A 24,935-nucleotide genomic window follows, 5' to 3' on the forward strand; every position below is an offset into this window, starting at 1 on the left:
AGCCTCACGGTTGTGTGGAGGGGGGGTACAAAGGTTACAGACGCACGTCATTACAAATCACAAATGTTAATAGCTGAAAACAGTAGGATTTTTTTCTCTGGGGACCACAGCTGTGTACGTATGTTTATGGAAATTTTGCAGCAAATCAAATGAGTTGGTAGTGAGACATACTCTCAGTCATTGCATGAATTCTTCATGTTGTTATGCACGTTTTTATGTAAATCCTTTGTCAACGCTCGTATTCAGTCGCTACACTAATGCAAGATGCTTAATGTGATGCCGCATATGAGGAATAGTAAGAAATAAGGGGCTTCTGGACGTGTGTGTGTGCATGTTTGTGCGTATCTGTTCTTTTGCTTCATGCCAAATATAGGCTCGCATTCCTGACGTCTGCACTGTGGCTGTGGGCACAGTAACTTGTTGAATCTGGACAAGACAAAGACCACAGTCTGAGCAGATTGGACAGATTCCCTTCATGTGACCTCACACTCTGTGGGACTGCTCTCTGCAGCAGAACAAACAACTCATCTCTAACAGTTTCACTGCAGGACGACCAGATCTTGATCAACAGGCACTCGTAGAGACATTTGCTGCAATAAAATGCTCGCGATTTCCCACCAAACAACATTTCTGAGTGATTTTTAAGCCTCTAACAGTGCAGCAGTCAGCGCTATCCTCACTGCAGCTTCATGGCTGAGTCTGTGGGGCCTGTGGTGAGGCAGGTACATGACATCGATCTGGTTCAACTTTCTACTAAAAATATTTTGACCAAGGTTTGACAGTATCTGCATTTCCTCTTTGGCACTTCTACTTTGCAGCCCGGCTGCTTCTGCCACACTAGAGTGACATTCGTGGATTGAAGCCAGACATTGTCAGCTCATTATCAACACCCTGTCATGTGTTGTCAGCCTGCGCTTTCCACAGCTCTCCCTTCCTGTGTATGTGTGTGTGTCTGTGTGGGGGGTGTTATTGTGTGTGGTGAGGAGACTGTGGGATGACTTAAGAGCTGAAAGATGTCTCCCTGCTCAGGCTCCTTGTCTGAGGATTAAGGCTGCCCGAGAAAAGCTGCACAAGGAAGTAAAGGAAGTGCTTACAAGGAGACATCGGTCTTTTCCAGTTTTTGTTTTTTTTCTTCCTATCCCTTGTTTTGTGTTGTCGACCTCTCAGAAATCACTTGCTGTTCATTACAGATACAAACAACAGGAACATGCTGCTACTCAGACACGGGTTTTCTGCTTCCTTCTATTTCCGTTCCGCTACAGTTTTTTGTGCCTTTTTTAAACACATTTCCTCTTTCAGATGCTGCCAGATTGCACATGAGAGTGCATGTGTCAAACGTTGTGTGTGCATCTTCTGTCTGCAAAGCACTTCCTGGTTCCTGACAGTGCAGTGTTAGAAATATCCCCCTCCTGGGCCAGGGAACGGTTAAGCCTGGCCCCCCATTCCTTTCCTCTTCTTTTTCTCTCTCTCTCTGTCTGCTGACATATTTTCAGGCTTTCACGCCACACCTCAAATCTCTGGCTCCTTACTGCACAGAAGTTGCCAGATGTGATGGCAGCTGAAACTGAGTGTGAGAAAGTGTGTGTGTGTGTGTGTGAGAGAGAGAAACTGTGTGTATGGGTGGTGGTGGGGGGCTGAAAGACAGACGGAGAGACAAAAAAAGCTGTGTGTGTGAAAGTTGTGATGAAAATTGAGTGAGTGGTGTTATGGTTGACATGATGTATATATTTATAGCATAAGTGACACTGTTCATTAGCAGCGAGCGAGAGAGAGAGAGTCAGCAAGGGGAGGGGAGGAAATGAACAATGGAGGGGAAATGATCAGTAATCTGCGACGCTAGCTGTCAGCCTCCACTGCAACAGCCTGTCTGGATTCTGGATCTCATTATAGGTAAATTCATTTGGCTTTGGGGCCACGGCCAAAATATGCTCAAGTAATTGAGAGAGACAGAGAGAGTGTATGTGAGTGTAAATGTGTGCACAAAAAAGGGAAGCACGGGTCGGTGTTTTATTATAAGTAGGATTTGCATATATCTTGGTTCTGTGATTGTCTGAACTACTTTTAATGCATTGCCAGTGATGCCTTTCACACTACCTGTTATTAGGGCTTCTAAAAATGAATCACCAAGATTCCAACTAAAGCTAACATTTAGCAAGCTAGTCTAAAGCATCACCACACACATTTGGACCTGTGAAAAGACTTTTGAAAAAAGGGGGCCTTGGTGATCATTGTTGTCCGCGTCTGTGCGTAGATCTGCGTCCCAGCCTCGATGATCGTGAATCCGTAAACAAATGTAAAAAGTCAGCAAATGCAAAAGGGGCACAAGTGGAGGCATTGGTGAGAAGGATGGTGCAGAAAAAAAGGAGTGCAAACATAGTAAACAGAGCCTGAAGGGAGAGAGAGCATGTGAAAGACAGAGAGAGAGAGAGGGCAGGGAGACGGAGCTTGCCATCTGGAAAACAGCATCTTTCCCTGCGCTCCGCTCCTCCCCTCTTCTTCCCTCTCGGCATCTCTCCCACGCTCCAGAGCCCAGCCTTCAGCTCCCGGGATCTTTCCCAAACTCTCCCGAGGTACGGGCGGTTTGTGTGTGCATGCGCGCGTGTGTTTGCGTGTGCCAAGTTTGTGAGATTCGAAGCCTGCGCGCGCGCGCGTGCTGTACGAGTACTTGACACGCGATCAGTACTTTCCGTGTGTTTGTCTCCCTCCTCTCCTCTCCGCGCAGCAGCAGCGGCCGCTGAGGTGGGCGTGCGGACCCTCTGACCCTCTCTCGCCCACTCTTCCTCCGTCTCTCCCTCTTCGCAGCAGCGACAGGGGGGCTATGGATGGACTGCGTTTACCTCCACTCATAGAGGAGGCTTTGGACTCCACAGGTCTGTGTGCTGCTGTGTTGTCAGTGTGTGTTCATCTGCGACTCCGCGTAGCTGGATACAGCCGTGTGGCGGTGTTTTTTTTCACTACAGATTATATAGACAGCGATCAGCCGGGGAAAAGGTAGATGGTTAATGTTTATCTCTCTCTCTCTTTTCTTTTTTTCAAAGAAAGAGCATGCTCTCTAAAAGTGAGTGATGTAAAGTGGGCAGGATGTGGAACGGGAGAAGGGTGGTCTGGTGTCGAGGTGTTTACTGTGGGAGCGTGTTTCTAAAGAGCTGCAGTCGAGCTGACAGACTGAGTGAGTGAGTGAGTGAGTGAGTGGACAGCACGGTAAGATACGGCATCTGTGGACGTTTGATGGAGGCGACACGCTGCCAGGTAACGATTTGCTGGCAGCCAAAGGCAGGAAATAATTTAGGCCTAGCGTTTAGCACTGTTGAATTTGTTGCATATGTTATCCCGATGGAGAACTGATGGAATCTGGAGTCATGCAGAGCTGGGTGTTATTTTTGTTAAAGATTGAATCTCTCTCATGTTTTACACAGATTATCATCTGCGGAGGAATGAGACGTTGTTTTAGTGCACATAGTGGCTTGGAGCAGATGAGCAGCTGCACTTAGGCTTGCTTGGTAACTTCATTCCACTGAAAGTTGCTGCATGACAGCGAACACAATGCATCTTTATTTTATGTTTTCGCCTCAGATAGAATTAGTACTGTTCAACTATGCAGAGAAAATGTGTGGTATTTCTCTCTCTCTTTCCATGATTCTCAATGAGGAAGGAGTATGTGTTTTGCAGATAGAGTGGCCCTGTGTGTGTGTGTGTGTGTGTGTGGACGCTGGAAGGAGGATGTTTATTGGTGTGGAGGGGCTCGGAGAAACAGACACATACACAGGTCAGCAGTTTGCTCAGAGTCAGGTTTCCTTTTCCTCTGTTAATGTCCTAAAAGTGAACTTTCAGGAGCAAGGACTGGGTGGCTCATTTCTTTTAATATGCTCACCATAGATGCCCGTAGACTTATCGAACCACTTGCATTTGTGAGCAGTTTTGTTTATTACATTTGTTGTGCTGAAGCCTGATCGCCGTAACGCGGATGCTGTCTCAGGAGAAATCCTTCCTTACCTAACAAGCTTGTTCCTGTTATCTAGCCTCTTAACTCCAGGGACTCTTTTATTTTTTTTCCTTTCATCACAACCTGAGGCATGTTTTTAAAGCTGGGAATTAAGTGCTCGTGACGGCCAACACTGAGCTTATGGTGGTGTCAGGGCTGACTTCTGGAGAATAAAAAGACCTAGAAAGTGGATTGAGCTGAGTTGATAAGTGATATAGTTTTGAATTATGTACCTTTGGGGGATCTAAAGGGATTTAAGTGCATTTATTGTGCCCTGGCTGAGGTCAGCCCTAACTCTCAGCATAAGTCTGGGTTCTTCAAAAAAGCAATTTTATTAAAAATCAACAGCATTTCTCTGGTTTTTGCACTTTTGCTGAGGATTAATTCTACGCTGCCTTGCCACATCTACCAACAGAGATTGCAGATGCTCCTGTGCAAACACATGCTGCCGCCGAGCAAGATCACAGGCACATCTGACATTTACAAGGTGTCTGCATACGATGCCGCCACTGGCCACCATATTGTTCCTCCCTCCTACTTGCACGAGCTGCCGAACACTTCTCTCTCCATCCTTCTCTCAGCTTTTCCCACTCAGTATCTCGTCCCCCTCTTTCAGATGGAATCCTTTGCTCTCTTCAGCACCCACGCACCCTCCAACACACACACACACACACACACACACACACACACACACACACACACACACACACACACACACACACACACACACACACACACACACACACACACACACAAACCTTTTGCACCTGCCAGCGCGTCAGCCCACGCAGCATTTCTCTCCTGTTCTTTCCCTCCATTCCCTCATCTTCTCTCCAGTGTTGTGCCCTCATGCTGCAAAAATTCACATCAGCAGTGATACTCCCCAAAGATACACAAACAGAATTTCTCTCAGCTCTCCGGAACTAATAAACAGCAAAGTTGCTGCCTTGGACAAACTTTGTAGATGTGGGAGCTGCTTTGAGAAAACCAAAAAACCAAAAAGCCAAGAACAACAAACGAAAACAAATCTCGCATGCTTTTCTGTCCTCAAGCATCCCTGATCCCTGTTTCTCACTGTCACATGTTCCCCCCACCCACTTCTCTGGTCTCTCTCACCAGACTTAAGTGCTTCATTTAAAAAAATAGGGGGGAAAAAGGGCTCTTAAGGCACTCTGCAGGTCCCTGGCTAAACCGAGTGTGCCATGTGTGCTTTACTCTTACTCGGCTGTATAATGGAAAAATTCTTAAAACTTTCAAGTGAATGGAGAAGGTTCATGAACTCCCGCAGCTCCTTCTTTCAGCCCCCCTCCCGCCCCCATGGCTTTAACTTTTTGTTTCCCTCGCAGAAATGCTTGGCATTGTCAACCTATCATTAGCGCACCCTTTCTCGCGCTCTGGATTTATCTTTTTTGAATTTTGGCAGATACACAGTGAGCTGTGGTATCCCCTATTTTTCAAAATAAGACCTAAGTGATAAAAAAAAAGCTTTCCATAGTGATTGCTTTGCTGGGGGTGGTGGTTTGGGGGGAGGGTTCATTTGTGATGAAATGGGTTATAACTGTATGACTTGTTTTCCGTTCTTCTTCTGATGCTATTCAAACCCCTAATGGAATAGCTATGCAACAAGCTTATGCACACACTGCACCACCACAGATTCGTATTGAAACCCCCCCCCCCCCCCCCCAAAAAAAAACACACATTCCCTGAATAAATCACCTACAGCATGCACACACTGACACAGATTTTGTGCGTACTCATCTAATGAGGCCAAATTATAGCACATCCTGCGATGCTTTTCTATTCCATTGACCCACTTTCCCTTATTCCCCTTTGAAAGCGCAAATACGAATTTTCCATTTAAATAACAGAACGGCTGATTAAGTCGCTTCAACTTTCTTTTCTTCTCCTGCTGCTGTTGTTCCTCACTCTCCCTGGACTTTGCAGTACAGAGAGAGAGCAAGGGAAAGAGATAAACTCACTTTAACCTCACAAGACCTCCACCTCTGTCGCTTGCTGCTCATCTGGAGTCTCCACGCAGCTTGAAAGCAGTGCATCTCATATGATGGTGACCTCACCGTGTGGGCTTCGTGACAGTGCACCTGATACAGTTGCACAGACTCTTCTCTGGGGGGGTAAAGGAAAGGTTTCTATGGAAAGCAAAGCAGTGGACCAAAATACAGCTTTATCACCATGGTGATTCTCTATATGTTGAAGCTCTGGGTTGTTGGTGTGCTGACCAAGGGTGCATGGTGGATGTGGAGATGCGTGGGGTTAACGTCGTAAATCTTTCTCCTTCCTTGTGTGTCTCTAATTGTTTTTTCCCCGTCTCCCTTTCACATATGCTCCTACGGTGGCTCCTTGTTATTTCAGCTCCCCCTCCCTCCTCTGTATTATGTGTTGCTGAGGAAGTGTGCCAGTGCAGGGAAAAAGCTACAACATCAGAGCAGGGCTGATTTCAAAGCTGGGGTAGGAGGGGTGTTGTGCATTATGCATGGCCTCCTACACGTACATCCGTCACACACACACACACACACACACACACACACACACACACACACACACACACACACACACACACACACACACACACAGAGCAGATCACAGACATATATGATCATAAATACAGTAGGCTATGTTGTGTATATAGACTCATCAGAAGTGGGGATCTCACTACACATGTATGCGTGCTCATATTCTATGTATTTACACACATGCAAAACCAAAGAGAAGTGGTCACTCTTGGCGTGTATTCATATACAAATGCAAACTCTTGAGGCATATGCACAAATGAACCACTGACACCGCAGCACACACCTGTTTGCTCAGTCTCAACACACCCAGGACACGACACCCGTAGACAGCCTCCTCCAGCGCCGCCTTTCAGCGAGCAGTCGTTTCTTTTATTGGCTGATTTGACTCCAGATGTTCCTAACTACCTAACTAGCAGTCAATTCATTTAACTAGCAGCAATAGGGAGAGACTATTCTCTCGAAAGCACTTTGCTCCACATTTCCTATTATATTACACCTGATTGCATGAAGCGGTATCATTAAAGATAAAGACTGTAAAAAAAAAAGGTGAGCGCATAAATGCTGTTTTTTCCAGTAAATTCCTGTCTACTTAATTAGACTGCGAGGCTGAGCTTCAGATTTCGCTGCCCGTCCCTCACCCACCCCTCTGCTGGCTAAAAATCCCCGCTCTGCTCTTCAATTTTGCAAAGTGCAATTTTCATTATGCTCCACGCTCCATCGCAGAATGCCAAATCAGAAGCAAAACAAAAAGGCTGGTGTTGACACATTAAATGTTTGAATTAAATCTCAGGCAGCCTTTTTGAGATGCTGACAAAGACTACTTGGCTCTGCCTGTTGCCTCTCTTCTAAAGTGGCACAGTGTGTATACCAACATACTCAGAGTGCTGTGCTGCAGTGTGATTATGAAAGAATGTGTTGTGCATAGATAAAAGGCGTCCTCTCCCCGGAGCTGTTGCACTGCTCCTGAGATGACACCGCTGTCCGTCGCCTGCTCTTGTATGCGCGCGGCGTCCATGTCTAATGCAATCCCAGCGTGACTAAAAGAAAAAATCAAGCACAGTGGAGTGAGCACAGGTGTCACTGCAGCTGATTTGGCTGCATAATGTGCTCGATATTCACCCACAAGGTGAGAAGATTAAGCTTCTTTTAAGAGCGATACGATGAGTAGAAAGGTGAAAGGTGGTGGTAAGGGTTGGCACACGATGCATCATGCAAAGCCAGACTCTTTCTCCTAAATATACCTAAAAAGTGTTTTTTTTAAAGTGAGGACAATAATGACCGTCTATACAGAATAGACATTTACAAAAGAAAACACTTGATCCAAAGCCTTTTGGAGTTGCCTACCATGAGCTCAACATATCCTGTAAGAGATTTGGATGTGAGTGATATTCAGTGGGAAGCCTTTTGTCTCTTGATGGCCTTTAGCCGCCCCTGGCTATACAAGCAGCTCCGGCTAAAACTCCCCGCCACAGAGCTCCGTCTCTCTCTTTCTTTATGACTAACTCGTTACACCAGCATCAAAGTTTAATGACAAAATAGCCCTGCGCTCATGAAACCTCTCGCATGCCTCTCAGGGGCCGCATTGTTTAAATTAACATCATTATGAGACAGGAAGGAATAAGGCTGTCACAGATGCATGATAAAATATGCTGTGATGTACACGGTTACATCTAGCGAGGAGAGAAAAAGAAAGAAAAAATAATTAGCACAAGAACCGGAAGCATCCCCAGAGCCGAGATTACACCGGTGAGCATCGCTCTTAATTAGGGTAGATCTTTAGTTAATGCTTTATTCCGTCCCCTGCTGCAGCCTTCTTCTTTTTTCTCATCACGTCTCTCCATCTTCTGTCCCTCAGTGAACACTATTCCCCCTCTCCCATCCTCACATTGCTTTCTGAGTACAAACAGCAATTTTTGGCCACTTGGAGACCACTCAGACATGAATGCGCAGTACTACATATTGATTTATTTCTGAGAAGGACTTGACCCAGGAGGGCATGCTGTTGAGAAGTGAGAGTGAAAGGATATTAGGTCAGTGTGTGTTTGCATGTGTGTGTAATGCAAGAAGAACTGCCGGGGATGCCTTCTCTTCTGAACTGCTCTGACTTTGTCTCAGTAGCTGCAGCGAGACAAAGAGCTGTAATGCAAAATCAAGTTCACTCTTATTGGTCTGCCTCATATATAATGTCTCATTTTTGGTTTTAGAGCTTCTGATTGGGCCTGAGCTTATTACTGAGCGAAATCTTTTAAGAAGAAGGCAAAAATGTGACACAAGAGCACGTGAAAGAGCTGTGTGTCACATCTCTCTTACTATGAGTGGTAGCTCTGTTGTTGTGGACTTTGAGGTGCATTGCTGAGTGGTGAGTCATAGCGATTGCTTCACCTCCCCACTTCTGTTTCCGCATTGTGTCAGCTAACCTGCTCCACCTGCTGGCCAAACATTTAAATCCACAGTGCGGATACAAGGATGCGTGTGCCATAAACACAACGAAGCTTGAAATGCGGTGAATAAAGAGAAATATGTTGTGTGTGAATGCTGCTACATTAACATCTGCTTATTACAAAATTCTGACATTTTAAGGCACGTGTGATTTTCTTCCTTTAATCAGTGGAATCGCTCAAGAAAAAGGATTGCGTCTTAGAGTTAATCACAAAAGAGGATTTTCAGTTATATTGTGGGATTGAACAGCTACGCTTAAATCAGAGTGAACAGGATGTGATGTACAAAGAAGTCGGTGCCACTTTAATCACAAGATGGTGCTGTTGATTCGGGGGAGAAGAGACCATTTGCTCTGCAGCCAAGCGTGACTGAGTTTTTAGGCGATGACAGATGGGTTTGTCACCTGTAAGGCTCTCCATCCCTTTTCCTTCTCGTAATGTCTGCCATCTCTCTACCAGATGACCCCTGTGATCTGAAAGCCGAGAGCAGCCCCAATATGGACAACGAGATAACCGCCAAGGAGCGAGGAGTCCTGGAGGAGAACAACGAGAAAGAGGAGATGGACCAGGAGAGATCTCAGGAGGAAGAGGGGGAAGAAAAGAAACTGAAAGAGGAGGAAGGTGAAGGGGAGGAGAAGAGGAAGAAGGAGCAAGAGTCGCTGACTGAGGAGCAGGAGCTGGAGGAGCTCAGGGCGCAGGTGCTGCAGCTGCTGCTGGAGCTGGAGGAGGCCAGAGAGACCTCCAACAAACATCAGGAGAGCTTCCACGAGCTGCAAGGTGAGAACTCTAGCCTTGAATACCTCTAGGACTGTATCCCTTAACTGTAATATGTATGTTCATTATTTAATACCTTTAACTATTAATTTATTAACATTAACATTAAAGCATCTCCCATAAAAATCAATGCAAATGCACTAATCATCCATCAACATGCATTAATTCTGTAACATTTTTTCTGGCATTTATAGAATATGCTGACTGCCATGATAGTCCCCGTTCTAACATTTCTATCTGTCATTTTCAGTCACAACTGGAATCGGTAACAAAAGCTGAATAAAAAGCACGTCACATTTGAACACACGTAGGTAATAAAACACAAATAGCTGGGCCTCTTTCTCCGATTTCTCTTCATAAAATAATTTTTCCTTCTTTTAATTCTGGGACAGCTTTGCAAAAAGCAATGCTACACCAAGCGCTTTGCTTAGAAATGAATCTACATTTTGCAATTAACCATCATTTTTCAAATCTGCAAATTGTTTGCCAGCGCCGCTCCTAAATCGCATTTACAAAAGCAATAACCCTGGGCTTTCATTCGTTACATTTCCAACACATGCATATTCAGTGAGTGGAAAAAAAAATAATGGAAATAGCTAAGACCAACAAGCAAAGTTGAAAAAGAAAAAAAAACCTTTCATTTAATTGCGGCTAAATTTTCTGTGAGCTAAAAACGCTACCTAACATTTTTAACTAACCTTGTTTTTGGCCTTTCCCTCGCTGTGAAAAAAACTCCATTTGTGCTGTAAGACACATGATTATAAAATTCCTGTTACAATCTCAGCCTGAATTTTCTTCAGAGTACTTTTACATAAATGTTTGCACTATTTTTTCCCCTATTTCTACACTGATCAGTAGAAAAAACCCTCTCTTAACTTTGTACCTGAGGCATCCTTGTGAAATTTTGTTAGATACATATATAGAAGGCGAACTGTTTATATGTGGTTACAGACAGTCTGTTGCTCATAGTCATTAAGAAGAGCATAAGCTCATACCTTAGAAATGATGAGCATAATGCTCAGAGACACTAGCAGTGACTAAGGCCTTGGGTATGAGGTTACACTGAGCTCAGTGTGTGTGCGTTTATGAGTGTGTGCATTTAACAGTGTGTTATTCTTAGAGACATAGCATGGTGAGCTCAGCAGTTTGTCTGGCAGCGGGAGGAACCATTCCTCAGACAACTGCGCTCACACTGCGGGAAGTTTCTAGACGGAGTGTCCTAGACCTCAACCAGAATTCAGTATTGGTCGAGACCCTCTGGGAACAGTCAGCTGTTCGGTGCGTTGGCAGCTGATGCATGCAGATGCGGTTGTCTCGGTTTCGGGTTTCTACGCCCACACCAGTAATGATGTAGCTTGATGAATGGATTAATCTGAGGGCGTTAAAAACCAAATTTAAAATGGAAAAAGTTATAAATAATATTGATAACAATCTACTAACTGTAGCTTAAACATTATGAAAATAAAAAAGTGAGATTCTACATCCATGCAAGTGGCACTGTGAGGTGATACTGAACAGCTGATGTTCAGCAAGTAGATTGTTTATGAATTTCATGAGCTTGGTGAGAACATTCTGGGAAGCGACTGGTGAGTTTGGTGAAATGGCACAATGGCCTGTTATGGAGGGCTTCCTGTGTAGTCAGCGGTTATCTGTCTTTTTTAAGAAGTCCCCCTCTGCTGAGAGAGGCCCACTGCAGATAGATGAGACCTAAGTGACCCCAACCCTCTAAGAAGAGGCCAGCCCTTATCTTAGTTTTAGCCAGTGACTGGCTTGCTCCTCATTTCAAGCTTAAAGTTGGCTTATCACAGTCTTTTCCATTTGGTATGATAGTTTAACCGAACAAAATGTCACAATGCTAAGCTCCCTGTTTAAACACAAAACATGTTATATTGTTAAAGCTAAATTGAATCAAAGACTTCTTTCAGTCACTGAACAGGACATAAGGAAAGCGAAACAGTGAAGCAGCAGGTGATCAAAAAACAGACAGACAATGTCTCAAAATCTCCAAATGAGATTTTGAGACATTTGAGACATGAGAGTTATCCAGCCCCAGTGATAATCACATGGACTTCAGAGACCAGCACTATCAAGCAGGAATAAGAGTCAGTAAAGAATTTCAGGGTTTAACTGAGTTTTCTGTATTACAAGGATCATTCATAATGAAGTATATTGCCAGGCAACTTACGCTATACCTACCTACCCTATTTTCAAACTTGTACTCGTTGACCTTATATAAAATTTGCAAGCAAGCCTTACCAGGTTGAATTATGTGTTTATATTTACTCTCACACCATTTAATGCAACCGGGTTGCTGCTTAAATAGTAAGGCTAAAACTGGCTTATACAGAAAAGAAGCAGCTACTCACATTTAGGCAGCGAGTGAATTCAGACGTATTTTTAGTCAGATCTTCCCGTGCACATTTTTTCCAACTTTCCTCCCGGCTTTAAATAGATTTTATTCAGGCCGTCTCACGCTTTTCCAGTCTTGCTGACCACCAAATCACTTAAAGCGCATACACATGCTAGTACAGCACTTTTCCTATCACACACACTCACACACCTCTCCTTTGGCTGCAGCAACTGTGCATTTGGCGTGTATGATGAGTTTTCTAATTTTATAGTTTGCTCTTATTTTGTAAAATATTCCTGCGTGCTGCCAGCAGACTGGTCACCTTCTGCCAATGCCTTTTTATGTGAATAGATTGGAAAACTCAGGGTTGATAGCCACCTTTTGCGTGACTGCATAGCAGGAACCCAAACGTTGGGGTATGAAAATATACCCCGGGTCTGTTGGTCTTGCTTCATATTACAGACCGCAGGTGTTGGTGATCAGGCGCCTGGAGGGGTGCCGCAGATAGACCTGAAACACTCTTCCAAGCAGCAGCCTGAAGTCAGTGGGCATAACAGGCACTTTACATGTTTAGGTTCTTATGCAGGACACAACACAACGAAGAAGGCATTTGATCTGAAATTTGATCTGTAGATAACTCACTGCCATTAAGTACACAAGCCACAAGAAGGCTAAGGCGTCCTCCAGCAGATGGTACAGCCCCCACAGAGACCCTGATCTTAGCAACATGGAGTCACCCTGGGATTACACAAAGAGACACAAGCAATTAAGGAATGTGGCAACTTTTCCAAAACACTTGGAGCAACCCACTTGTTTCCAAAAATGTATAGAAGAAGTTGTACTAATGAAAGGTGCACCAAATACTGATTAAAAAAAACCCTTTTTTTACAATTAAATTGTACTTGTGAAAGTACTTTGTGTGTGTGCATGTTTTTTTACAAGTATCTTAATTCACTCTAAGTGTTTATAATTTAGCCATCGATCCATTATCTTCCATTATCTTTATTGTGGATTGGATGGAGCCTATCCCAGCTACCATAGGGCGAGAGGCCGGGTACACCCTGGACAGATCGCCAGTTTGTCGCAGGACTAACACATAGAGACATCTCACCATTCAGCTTACATTACCCCATAAAGGAGGTTTCTTCCTGTTAAAAGGGAGTTTTTCATCCCCACTGTCATCATGTGCTTGTTCATAGGGGGTCGTCTGATTTTTGGAGTTTTATCTCTATTATTTTAGGGCCTTGACCTTAGAATTTAAAGCACCTTGAGCCAGTTGTTGTGGTTTGGTGCCATGTAAATAAAACTGAATTGAATGGACATATGATTTGATTTAAGAATACGCTCTCGCTATCCTTCTAGCTCCTCTTGCTGCTATATAAAAGCCATCAGTGAATCTGCCTGAAGTATGTGGCAGAAAACATTTGGCATGAGACATACTGATAGGGACCAAAAATAAACAGAAATTCAAAAATAGCAGCAAACCAAAAGCTGTGAAACTGGCAGCCAAAACACTCTGTGTTATTTTTCTACTGCTATCTGTTAAGTTTAGAAGAGAATTTTCCAATGAAAAGGATCATTAGGAACTCGCATACCAGAAAGAAAAATCCTGCTAAGTAATATTGACGGTCTGCTCACGTACTGTTCATTGCTTTTAACAGAAGCAGACATACAAAGCTGCTTGTGTCATCCAGTCATGCCTCAAGGTTGAACAGCTTATCAAGTTGTCATCTTTCTTCTTTTGGCCTGCTGCACTTTTTCCCTCTTATCTCACTACACACTCCTGACTCCCCGTCTCTCCTCTTCAGGTCTGTTGGAGGATGAGCGTCTGGCAAGTGCCCATCAGGCTGAGGCATTCACACGGCAGATCCAGAATCTGCAAGGTATCAACACAATATGCCTAAAGATCTCTAAAATAACATTTTGTGTCATTTTTTCCCCTTGGATTAAAAAAATCAAAAGTTTTACATCCCTCAGTGCTTAAGGTCTCTGCAGATTTTGATCTTTAAGCTGCTAATTTATTAGCTTGACTTCTGTTTCATGCTACCACTTATGCAGATTTTTTGTTCTCAAAGACAGAGAATCAGAAGGGAAATTTTTTTTTTTTAAGTTGCGAGGTGGAGAAAACTCTCCATTCCTGAAATGACTAAACTAATAATCCCAACCTGACCCTGAATAAAAAGCATGCCAGTTACCATCAGTTACATCAGCTCCTCTTTCAAACAGCACCCGCACAGACACACACACACAGGCGTATGCAAGTGCACACTAACCACCTACACACACAAACACACACAGGCCCACTACTGCAAAGCCTCAGGTGAGATCATACATATACACCCATACTGACACTGCAGTCTCACCCACACATCTGCCATAAAGAAAACCTAACGTTCTCCTCCTCCTCTTCTTCCTCTTCCCCCGCTTGCCACAGCCCAGCTGCGCTCTGTGCAGGAGGAGATGTACAGCCTGGAGGAGGAGAAGGAGAGCGAGCTGGCCGAGGCCCAGGAGGAGCTGCGCACGGCTCAGGAGGAGGTGCTCCTGCTCCAGCAGGCCGCTGAGGAGGCAGCGGCGGAGAGGGAGAACGACATCGCCTCACTGCAGGAAGAGCTGTGTCGCCGGCGGGCCGAGCTCCAGCGCCTAAGTGAAGAAACCCAGGAGTACGAGCTGGAGATAACCACGCTCAGGGCCGAAATCAGCATGAAGAGCCAACGCAGGGAGGCCGAGAGGAGAGAGGGTGAGGGATGAGGAAAAGGGGGGGGGGGGGGACAGATGTCAGAGAAGAAGTGACGTTGCATCACGTGTGTCTTATTAGGTTCTTAGTTACCCAAGTCATTGTAGTCTTACAAACTTGAGAAAAAAAGGCGACTGGTCATCTTTAAGTTTGTGAATTTAACCCTACTAGGCATTAAATCCACCTTTTTTCTCCATCTTAACTCATGTGACGTAGGACATGAGAAGTAGTAGGTCAATGACCACCTCTCACAGGAACAACCCCCAGTAGGGGTTAAATACCTGGGACTCTTACTGAAGCCTCTTGGATTAGAGGTGAAAACATCTTCACAAGCTTAAAAATAAAGTTTTCTTCTTTCTTCAAGCTTTTAAGTTTAGCACAAAAAGCCTGTGATCAGTCTTTGCACGAGGATGGTCTCGTTCCCTCACAGCATGTTAGTAAACTGCAGTCAAGAACATCTGTCACTGGCGGGTTCAGTAAATGCTACAAAATAGGATTGCTGGGAGTTGAAAAGGGAGTGACATGTGTGTGTATATTCAGAATACCAGGGACATGAGGTCACGACAGGGAGGGACCCACACTTCCAGCGCATGATGTCACCGCTGGGGTCTGGAGCTGGGTGGGACCGAGGGTGGGGGGAACATCACCCAAAATGCACAAACATTATTGGTGAAAATGGCTTTTCTGCTTCAGTTCTTGCACTTACTAAAACATTTGTAAGCCTTAAAGGAACTGCCAGTCGGATTTTGATACCAGTGAGACAGAGCTGGCATGGATGTGTCATCCTGCTGCCAATCCAGGCTAAGCTAACCAGCTGCTGGCTGTCGCTTCATCTTCAGCAGACAGATATGAGATTGTTCCAAAGCTTCTCGTGCTCTGACAAGAGAGTGGATGACTAAAATTTACGTTTTACACTGTCTGTACTATAAAGATGTGTAGGAGTATACAATGTCGTTTTAAACATCCTCATATGTGCCCTTCTTGCTCCGACAGGTGACGTTGACCTGCTAAAGGAGGAGTGCCGTATGCTGAGGGAGGAGTGTCAGACCCTGAAGGAGGACAACAGACGGCTCTCCGAGAGGCTGCAGCTGCTGCAAAGACAGAGGACATGGTGAGAGGTCAACGACTGCTCGCTCGTCAGCTGTGCTCACTGGATCAGCTGGAGGGGATACCCTCTGGTATCACTAGCTCCCATCACAGCACCGACCACCTGTTTAAGCACTTCAGTAAAGTTGTAGCATGATATGAGGGATTACACATAAGCAATTAAGAATTAAGAATGCCTTTGAATTGTAAGGTTGTTCTATATGATGAGCATTTGCCAATATTGTCTGGCCGTTTACTGGGAAATTGAAAAGAATAGTTGTTACTGTGCTATAGGGTGTAAATATTTTAACTTCAGGTTTAAATGTATGTGTAGCTGACAAGCAGGTTGACAAAACAGTGTCACCATTTGATATCAACATTTCTTCTAAGGGTTAACACATCCTCCCATCCTCCCGTTTTTACAATAAGAAATAAAAAAAATGGTAGAAGCCGGTTAATTTGAAGCCGCTTTTTGATCTCGCAGCTCTAGCGTCTACCTGTCGCTGAAAGAGGAAGACGCGGGGGAGGGCACAGAGGGAAAGGAGATGGAGACCGGCTCAGATGAGGTCATGACAGAGAGCTACATGACCATGGCCCAGTCTGAGAACTGTCGTCTGGTGGACGCCTCCATCCAGAAGAACATCTCATTCGATGGGAAGCCGATGACGCCGACGAGCTGGACCGGAGGGATCGGGGAGATCTTCTCGCTGAGAGACCAGCTGAAACAGGCTGAGGAGAAGGCCTCACAAGTTCAGAGAGAGGTACAGTGCCCTGCTTTGCTAGAAAGTGGCACAGATTTGGTACACGTTATTCTTCTGATTCTTTTGGCCTCTGTGTCCTCCAGTGTGAGGGTCTGAAGATGGAGCTGCAGGAGTTGCAGGTACTGTATGACAGCAGTCAGAGGGAGAGGGCAGAGCTGGAGGAGGAGCTGCAGCGCTGCAAGGCAGAGCTGGAGAAGCTGTCGGGGGGGACGCAGGTGAGGAACCGCAGAGCTCAAGCCCATCATGGGACAAACTATAATAAAAGTATAGCGCCGGCATCAGCAGAGCAACTGATTGAAAAGCTGCACAGCTTTCTGCGATTACTAATAATATATTTAGTAGATATTTATCATCGCTTTCTGAACTTGTTTTTAAATGATATGAATTTATTCTAAAAGCAATATTCCAGTTACACAATGAAGAAAATGTAAAGTTGTTTTTGTTGTTGTTGTTTGCAGTCACACTATCTACTAACACATAACGAACCTCACATTGCTCCTCACTGTATCCTGTGTCTGTTGAGCCCACTTTTTTATGTGTCCCATACTGCAGCGATACATGTGTTGATATGAGCTGACCTGGCCTGTCAGCCCATATCAGTATTTACTGTGTGCTTTGGGCTGGGGAACGTTCCCCCCACTGTGTCTGTGTCCTGACTGCTCAGTTAGAGCAATGCTTAAATACTGTTGTTTGACAAAAACACAAAATCTCTAATAAAACGCATTCAGGCGCCTTGGAGCTAATGCACTTTATACCACTGAAGCATATAAGCAGACTTGAGATCTTTTTAAAACAGTAAATGTAATTAAGCTGCTTTTTTTTTTCTTGTTTAGACTTTTTATTTAATACCAGACTGGTTTCTCTTCCTTCTAATAAAGTTACATATGAAAAATCTAAATGAAATGAAATGAAAGTGAACACAATTCATGCCATATTCATTTAAAGCGCGACTATTCTTACATAATAAGTACTTGAAAGCATCCAGCATGGTTTGTACATTGAACTATGAGTTATAACTTCTCAGTTCAATGTATTTTTCATGACCTCTCAGCCTTCCAGGTGCCACTGAATGAAAGCATAGGTTGTGATTTCCATTGCAAAGCTCCCGAGGAATTAGAATGCACTGACGGTAGAACAGTCTGTGCTTTCACCTGCATTGCCATGCAAAGACAGTCGCTACTCTGAAAGTCGAGTATTATCAAGTTTTAAAAAGAGCGCATAAAAACTCAGTGAAAAATCTAAACAAAACCTCAGAATTTGGATCATATGCTTGCGATGGTTGAAATCATCCAGTGAAAACAGAACTGTGTTTTGTCTGCAACAGCCATGATGAGATGTCTCCACATCGTGTCAAACTGTCTACCCGTGCCTGTCTCTGATGCTGTCCTTGTTCTCTGAATGTCCATGACCTCTCAGCCTGTTTGACGACAAATTTCTTACGACTTACGAACAATTTAACTTCAAAATGAGGATAGAGAGACTAATACACCTTCATATGCTAAGTCCATCCTGCGTGCCTTTCCTTCTTTTTCTTTTCTTTTGCTAGCATGATATCACACGCAGCCAGGAAATGCCACACAGGACTGCTCACGCATACTCACACTGAGTTGATGTTTATGTCACCGTAAAGTTATGCATTGTTTGTTTAATAGGAAATATTAAATCACTCCATCACAGTCCTTCCCCCCGTATATCACAGCCACAGGCCATTTCACACTTAGAATTGAGTGATTTGTGTAGTGTAGTGGTGGTCCATTTGTGCCGTTGTCACACATCCTTATCTGTTTGTTTTATTATTTGGCTACGTCGCTCCATCATTCATTCATCCCCTTCATTGCCATGGTCCTTGTGTTTGTTTCTGTTCCCTCCTCAGAGATTCATCCATCCGTCTGAGCACGCTGTTCTCTCCATCCCCTTCATAGGAATGATTGTAATTGTGGCTGTGGTCTGGTGCTGGTTGTCGGAGCTGGCGTCCCAGAGAGCAAGGTATGGGAGGAGCTTATATCTGTCTGAAGCGTAATGCTACTTATGGTTCTCGCAAAATATGCTATGGATTAGTTCACCTAAATTACACAAAAAAAATTTCAATAATATGCTAAACGAAAGAAAAACAAGAGCACTCAGAGAGCGTAATCCCCCCTCCCCCAGAATGCAAGGGCTATACTAAAACTTTAAGGTTTTATGATGTCTTATTACAACATGCTGACATCAGCCTGCTTTTATAACAACAACTCTGATGTTTGACCTCAGACAAGGAAGCATTACATATTAAAATTGTGCATTTTATTATCTTTACCCAGATGATTGGAGCAGAACTGGCTGAAATCTTTGGCTTTTAAGCTGTAAAAACTTTTTTTAAGATATATTCTTGCGGCGTGTCATTTGCAAAACATTAAGCCGTCATTGAAAAAATGAAACAGGTTGTACAGCTCTCTCCATGCCCTTTCATATGATATCTTACTCATTATAGTTTCATGAAATTTCTTTCAAGGTCAGCTTTGAAATCCTGGAGTTTCAAAGTGTTTAGCTGGCTCGCTGTGAGCTGTCTGGAGATGGGAGGGTTGCACGTCTAATTTGCTGACAATACGTAATTGGGTCAATAATAAATAAGCAGGTTTTTATGTGTTAGAGTCCTGACTTCAGCTGAGAGAAGGAAGAGGAAGAGCAAGATGTGGAAATAAGGGAGGAGAAAGTGCAATGGTGGAGGAGGAAAAAGACATAATGAAAATGAGGTGATAAAAATAAACATGTACAAATGTTAAATGGTCATGTGTAAATATATATATTTGGATATTTGGGATCTTGAAGTAAAACGAACTTGCAAGGAGTACTACATAAAAAGTGATTAGGTGAAATGGCGCTGTCTGTCTTAGCCACTGTACTAAAGATGGCAGGGCTCGAAAAACTACTTAAAACTACTCTCCTTTATTTATAAATTGTGTAATATAACAACAGTCCACGGAATGATAGTGCATGGCTAATAAACCACACAGCTGACGAATGATCTTTGGAGGTATCAAAGATGAAATTTAAAGAATACAAGCATGTCCACACCTCGTTATGTTGGGAATCAGGTGTTTTCAGTTGCATTGCAAAGCAAATCGAGCAATGCAGTCTGGCTTTACAAACATTTGTGAAAAAATGGGCCAATCTAAAGAGCGTCTACTGTTAGATATGTAAAGTTACAGAGCAGGGTCAACAACACTCTGCTGACTCAATAACTGCAGAGCTCCAAACCTCCTCTGGCATTAATGTCAGCACATAAACTGCACCAGGAGCTTCGTGGGATGGGTTTCCATGGCCGAGCAGCTCCTGTAGATGTAAAGTGTTGATAGCCTAGTGCTTTTAGTCCATACAGTCAGAAGTAAATATGTTTTTCTGTTATTTTGGTGAACTAATCCTTTATTTGTCAGGAATCTTTGTGTTTAGTTGTTATGGGAGAATATAAACTGAAGAAATTCCAAATACGGCCTTTAAAATCTGAAACACACTGAAAAACAGATAATATGAACCACTGTGGACCATTTATGAAAGGTCAACATGGGACGGGTGGGCAGTTTGGCAAAACTGAAAAACAAGAAATCTTTGAGCTTCACTGAATGAATAATGTAAAGAAAAAGCTCAACCATTTTATTGGGAAATATGATTTACCGCTTTCTTGCCAAGATTTAAATGAGAAGATTGTTACCATTTATTTGTTTCAAATGTGAAACTACAGCCAAATGATATTTAGCTTAAATTAGTATTTATTTTAAAATGTGGTTTGTAAATAGTGAGCTTTGGAGGTGTGAGTTGGTGTTTCCCTAACCAACTACCCCCTGATTTGTTTACACTGACATTAAATCAGTAACAATCTTCTCATCTCAATCTCCTTTTTTTTTTCATCTCAATCTCTGAGAGAAGCAATTGTGCCCATTTCCCTAAACGTGGAACTATTCTTTCTATAAGACATCTAGTTTGTATCTATTGGTGACAGTTAACCTCTGCTGACTCCTGACACTCTTCTTTTCGTGTCTTCCCTCAGGGGAGTGAGGTAGGTTGGAGCTCCATTGTGACTATCACTGCAGCCACAGCTGTGCTTCTAGTGATGACTAGCTTATTGAGAGCTCTCGTCCGATTCTGACTGGATGGGTAACAACCGCACGGGACGGACGTCTGCTTCAGACCAGCCCTCACGTCTCCTGCCATGTCTATATCGAGTCACCCGGAATGATCTAAATGTGATAGAAGTGACAACTTTGTAGTAGAAACACCTACGGGGAAACCTTTATCTCTAACGAGACGGTACTACATGCACGCACAGGCTGAGAAAGATGCGCCCGGCATCACTCAAGGCTGAAGACGACAATGAGCTGACCTGCAGACAGTGCACACAAGGACTGTCCTTTAAATGTATGCTAGTGCTGTGTCATTCCTCTTCTGTGCCAGTGAATATGATTTTTTTTTCTCTTTTAACAATGTGACAAATTATGTTTTTCAGTAGGATGTACTAAATTGGTTTTAGTTTATTTAACCATTATTTATTTATTTACTATTTAAACTGTTGTTAATAGGTGTCTCTGATCATAAGGACAAGCATTTGATTTGGAGTAATGCGCTGAAACCCCCAAAAGTGTACATAGCAGAAAGAATTGTTAACAATCAGTTACTGACCCCCCACCCACCCGCCAAAAAAACAATGCAATATATGCATGAACAAAAGTTAACAAGTCTTCATGAATTAGCAGTCTATCATATCTATTATTGTGTTATTTTGCCCTTAAGTTAGATATTAGACAGCCTTCATTACAAAGTCTGCAAGCATGAGAAGGCTGATTGTGGTCAGCCCCTCTTCACATTCCCCTTAATTTATCAATGAACCAACACACCAGGAGGTTAATGCAGAGCCACTTCACTTTGAAATACCCCAACAATATGATTTCTTGTTATGTACCAACATAATAAAGCAGCGTTAGGAGCAAATCCTGGTGGGGAGGGTCTATGTAGTCATTGTTTCGTATACTTTAAGCTAATGCTAATGTCATTGTGAAGGAATTCATGTTCGTTTTCCTCTGTAAGGCTTTAAACTGGCTTTTGAGTGTTTTGTTAGTGATTTTTTTAGGCGACTGCAGATTGTTCAAGGTACACAGTGTGAGAATGTCGACCTTCAGCTTTACCTACTACATGCTTTATGGGGGGAAAAACCCCTGCAGGTCTGATTACTACCAGTTGATATCCAGATATTGACAGATTATAACACTGATGCAGTGAAATGAGCGAGCACAGCTATTTCCGAAGGCATTACAGACGCAGTTATGGGTCCAAAATATGTAAATAAGAAAGTGTCAGAACGAGTTAGGCTAAGCATCAGTTAGGAAAAACTTATGTATCTATGGCAGGACTCTGTTTACATTTGTGATATATGTTATTTTCTTGGTGAAAAATCTTTTAGAACTGAAAACGGCATGCTAGAAAAACATAGAAGCACAAATATATAATTTATGTTGTTTATGTGGATTCTTTGTATTTCATGTATATAGATGTGACATATAGTACTATGGGAGAGATATTTCTTAAATCCATTTGTACTAGCTTTGTAGAAAGTCTACTCTATTTTGAAAGAGCATCGTATATTTGATAGCCGAAATATATGTCATTTTAATGTTCATTATTTATGGTGATGTCATTCAGGAGGATTGATAGCATCGCTTACCATTTTCAGTACCTCCGTGTCTAGAGGTAGTGTAGCCGTTGCATGCGTTTAGATTGCAGTTGACCGTAGGTGCCAGAAAGTGCAACTCCTGTTTCTTAAAACCTGTTGAGTTTCTGAAACGTATTGGAAGTTTTTTCTGAAGCCTCAACCTTCATTAGCAATGCCTGACAAGTTTTATTTCTGCATATGCACAAGAAAACAGAAAATGTGCCGCTGGACTGCAAATGTTGTCAGTGTCTGTTGGATCAATCGTACAATAGAAATGGAATTCCCATTACTTGCATTAGTATAGAATACTGTCTGATTTGATTCATGTGTCACTCACTCTGAGTTTCCTTCATGAATACTGACTTTTATCATAGTTTCACGAGCTTCTGTAACTGCAGTGTTTCTCGGCTTACTGCTTTACATTTGGATAGCATTGTTGTTTTCAATATAGTTGTGGCTATTTTGTTACACGGAGGTCTATTTTGCACTGTACACGACTTGAGAAAATAAATATACCCGACCCACATGATGTCTGAGAGCTTTATTTTTTCCTGGGTGGTGGCCTCACTCGGCATCAGTCACAAGGTATAAAGGTCTTACGGAATCCCATTCATGAAAACATAAGTCCAGCCTGAGTAAGAGCAGTCTCCCTGGTGGCGTCACATTACATGGGTTGTATGGATATTAATAAACTTCCTTCCAACGGCGTGACATAAGCTGACAGACATGGCTTCCTTACAGATGGCACAGAGGTTACACTCATGACTCCACTGCCACAGCTCATGGTTTACTGAGTTTGAGTGCATCCAATTATCTAAAAGTAGCCTACATGTGCAGCTCTATAGAAAACTAGTGCCGGTAAAACCCTTCACTGCACGGCTGTCTTTCACTTTTGGTTCACATGAAATTACTTTTCCAAGTTTCAAAATATTTCACTTCGGATTGTGAACCAGGTTTCTATTTTGCTCTGGCTCAGAGTTAGGGCTAAAGAAGTGTCAGATCCAGCAAAATTTAATCAGCTGGCCTTTGGCCTCAGGCCTATCTGTCCTGCAAATTCACCCCAAATCCCTTATTAAATATTTAATATATTCACCTGACAGACTAACAGGGAAAAGCTAATTAAAAAAGGTAGACCGCTGACTGTGATAGCAGCCATGGGCAATCTGGTGGAGATATAATGCCAACTCAACAGAGTCCAGGTCAACAGATCTTGCTCCGTGTTACGGTTCTTGCTTGAGTTTAGTTATTCACCATTCTTTATAGTTCCTTATAAAGATGGGAGCTGGAGTTGAACAAAAATAAGACACTTTATACCAACAAATTAAAGAAATACCATTGTAGAATTTGAATATTTGCAATGTTTTTAGTGATTAAAATGTAGAATAGTGCTCTGTTTTTTCTGTAAATTCTGATTCATTATTTAATTGTATTTTAAAAAATTATTATATTATGATTTGATTCTGTGTAAATATTCAGTGATGTTGTAATTTGTGCGAATATATATAATTTTTTTTTTTTTTTTAAAGATTGTAGTTGAAGTATCAGTTCACTGTGCCTGTGTAAAACCCACTGACACAACTTTTCTGGACAATGTTCTGGATGAAGCTTAAAAGAATGTGCATTTCTCCTGCAGTGCTATGGTCCACCATAGATTTAGCAGAGTAAAGTAACACTCCAGTATCTCAGGGACACCTTGCTTCCATCATAAAGGAGAGAAATCCTCTGTTCAGAAAGAAACAAACTCACTTTGGTGTGCTTCGTGGTCAGCCCTGAGAGGTCCTGACAGGCTCTGACTCTTTCAGCTGCAGGAAAATGTCAAATTTACAGTAACTTCACAACATATGTCATTTATATGAAGCGCTGGAACACGTCGTTGTTGAGTGGAACAACAGTGTTAAAAGGTATCTTACTAGCAGGTGGGAGATCACCATGGGCACCCCGTGCTGTGTCCATACTGAGTATCTTGTAAATGCCATCTGCATGTGTCACAGTTATACTTACCTCCCACTACTTCATCAAGGCTGGTGCTGGCATCTGGTGTCACTGCCATGTCAGTGCTGAGTCACAGCACCACCACAATCCTTGAAGCCGCTGCAAGCCTGGTGTTTATTCTGACCTACTCATTTAGAATACAGATAATCAATTTTTCAGTGAGCTGATGCTGTCCACACACACACTCCCACTCTCTCTCTCACAAACACACTGTTCATCAGGTGCTGATATCGTGCTGTCACTGATCAGAGCTGGAGATGAAACTCTACTCATGTAGCTGGATAACCTTGACCCACAAAGGGGTTGGCTTTTAAAATTTGAAATTTGAAAGCTGAGAGAGACAATAACTCAAAACCATCATCTCACGAGCTTTTCTGAGCTTTGCTTGCCTGCACACAGATGTATTTCACTCAGTGGTGGCAGATAGCAGTCAACCCCACGTAATGCAGCGACTTCATCTTCACCTCTGTGACCTCATCCTTTAAGATGTTTTGTCCCAGGCCACAATGAGGGACTTTCAGGATGTAAAGCCCTACTTTTCTGTATTTCTTAGAAAAAAAAAGAGCCATTGAGACACTCAGGGCACGTTTCATTTTCTTTTCTTAGT

General features: G+C 43.1%; 1 protein-coding gene across 7 annotated transcripts; it reads left to right on the plus strand.

Moving 5' to 3' along the window:
- The first annotated feature begins 1,827 nt into the window (after nt 1–1,827).
- LOC113026563 (coiled-coil domain-containing protein 136-like) lies at nt 1,828–22,862 on the plus strand. Of its 7 annotated transcripts, none has more exons than XM_026175488.1 (10): nt 2,301–2,570; nt 2,723–2,870; nt 9,411–9,728; nt 13,884–13,958; nt 14,510–14,812; nt 15,803–15,920; nt 16,380–16,656; nt 16,740–16,871; nt 18,530–18,642; nt 20,681–22,862. In XM_026175488.1, exons 2-10 carry the CDS (start codon nt 2,819–2,821, stop codon nt 20,691–20,693), a joined length of 1,401 nt encoding a protein of 466 aa, XP_026031273.1. In that variant the 5' UTR covers nt 2,301–2,570; nt 2,723–2,818; the 3' UTR covers nt 20,694–22,862. The 7 variants fall into 7 exon arrangements, with proteins under 7 accessions (XP_026031276.1, XP_026031273.1, XP_026031274.1 ...); XM_026175489.1 differs by having other exon boundaries at nt 2,726–2,870; XM_026175491.1 differs by lacking the exons at nt 2,301–2,570; nt 2,723–2,870 and adding an exon at nt 1,828–1,890.
- Nucleotides 22,863–24,935: the final 2,073 nt, after the last annotated feature.

Source organism: Astatotilapia calliptera, chromosome 7 (assembly GCF_900246225.1).
Source record: "Astatotilapia calliptera chromosome 7, fAstCal1.2, whole genome shotgun sequence".
NCBI lineage: Eukaryota > Metazoa > Chordata > Actinopteri > Cichliformes > Cichlidae > Astatotilapia > Astatotilapia calliptera.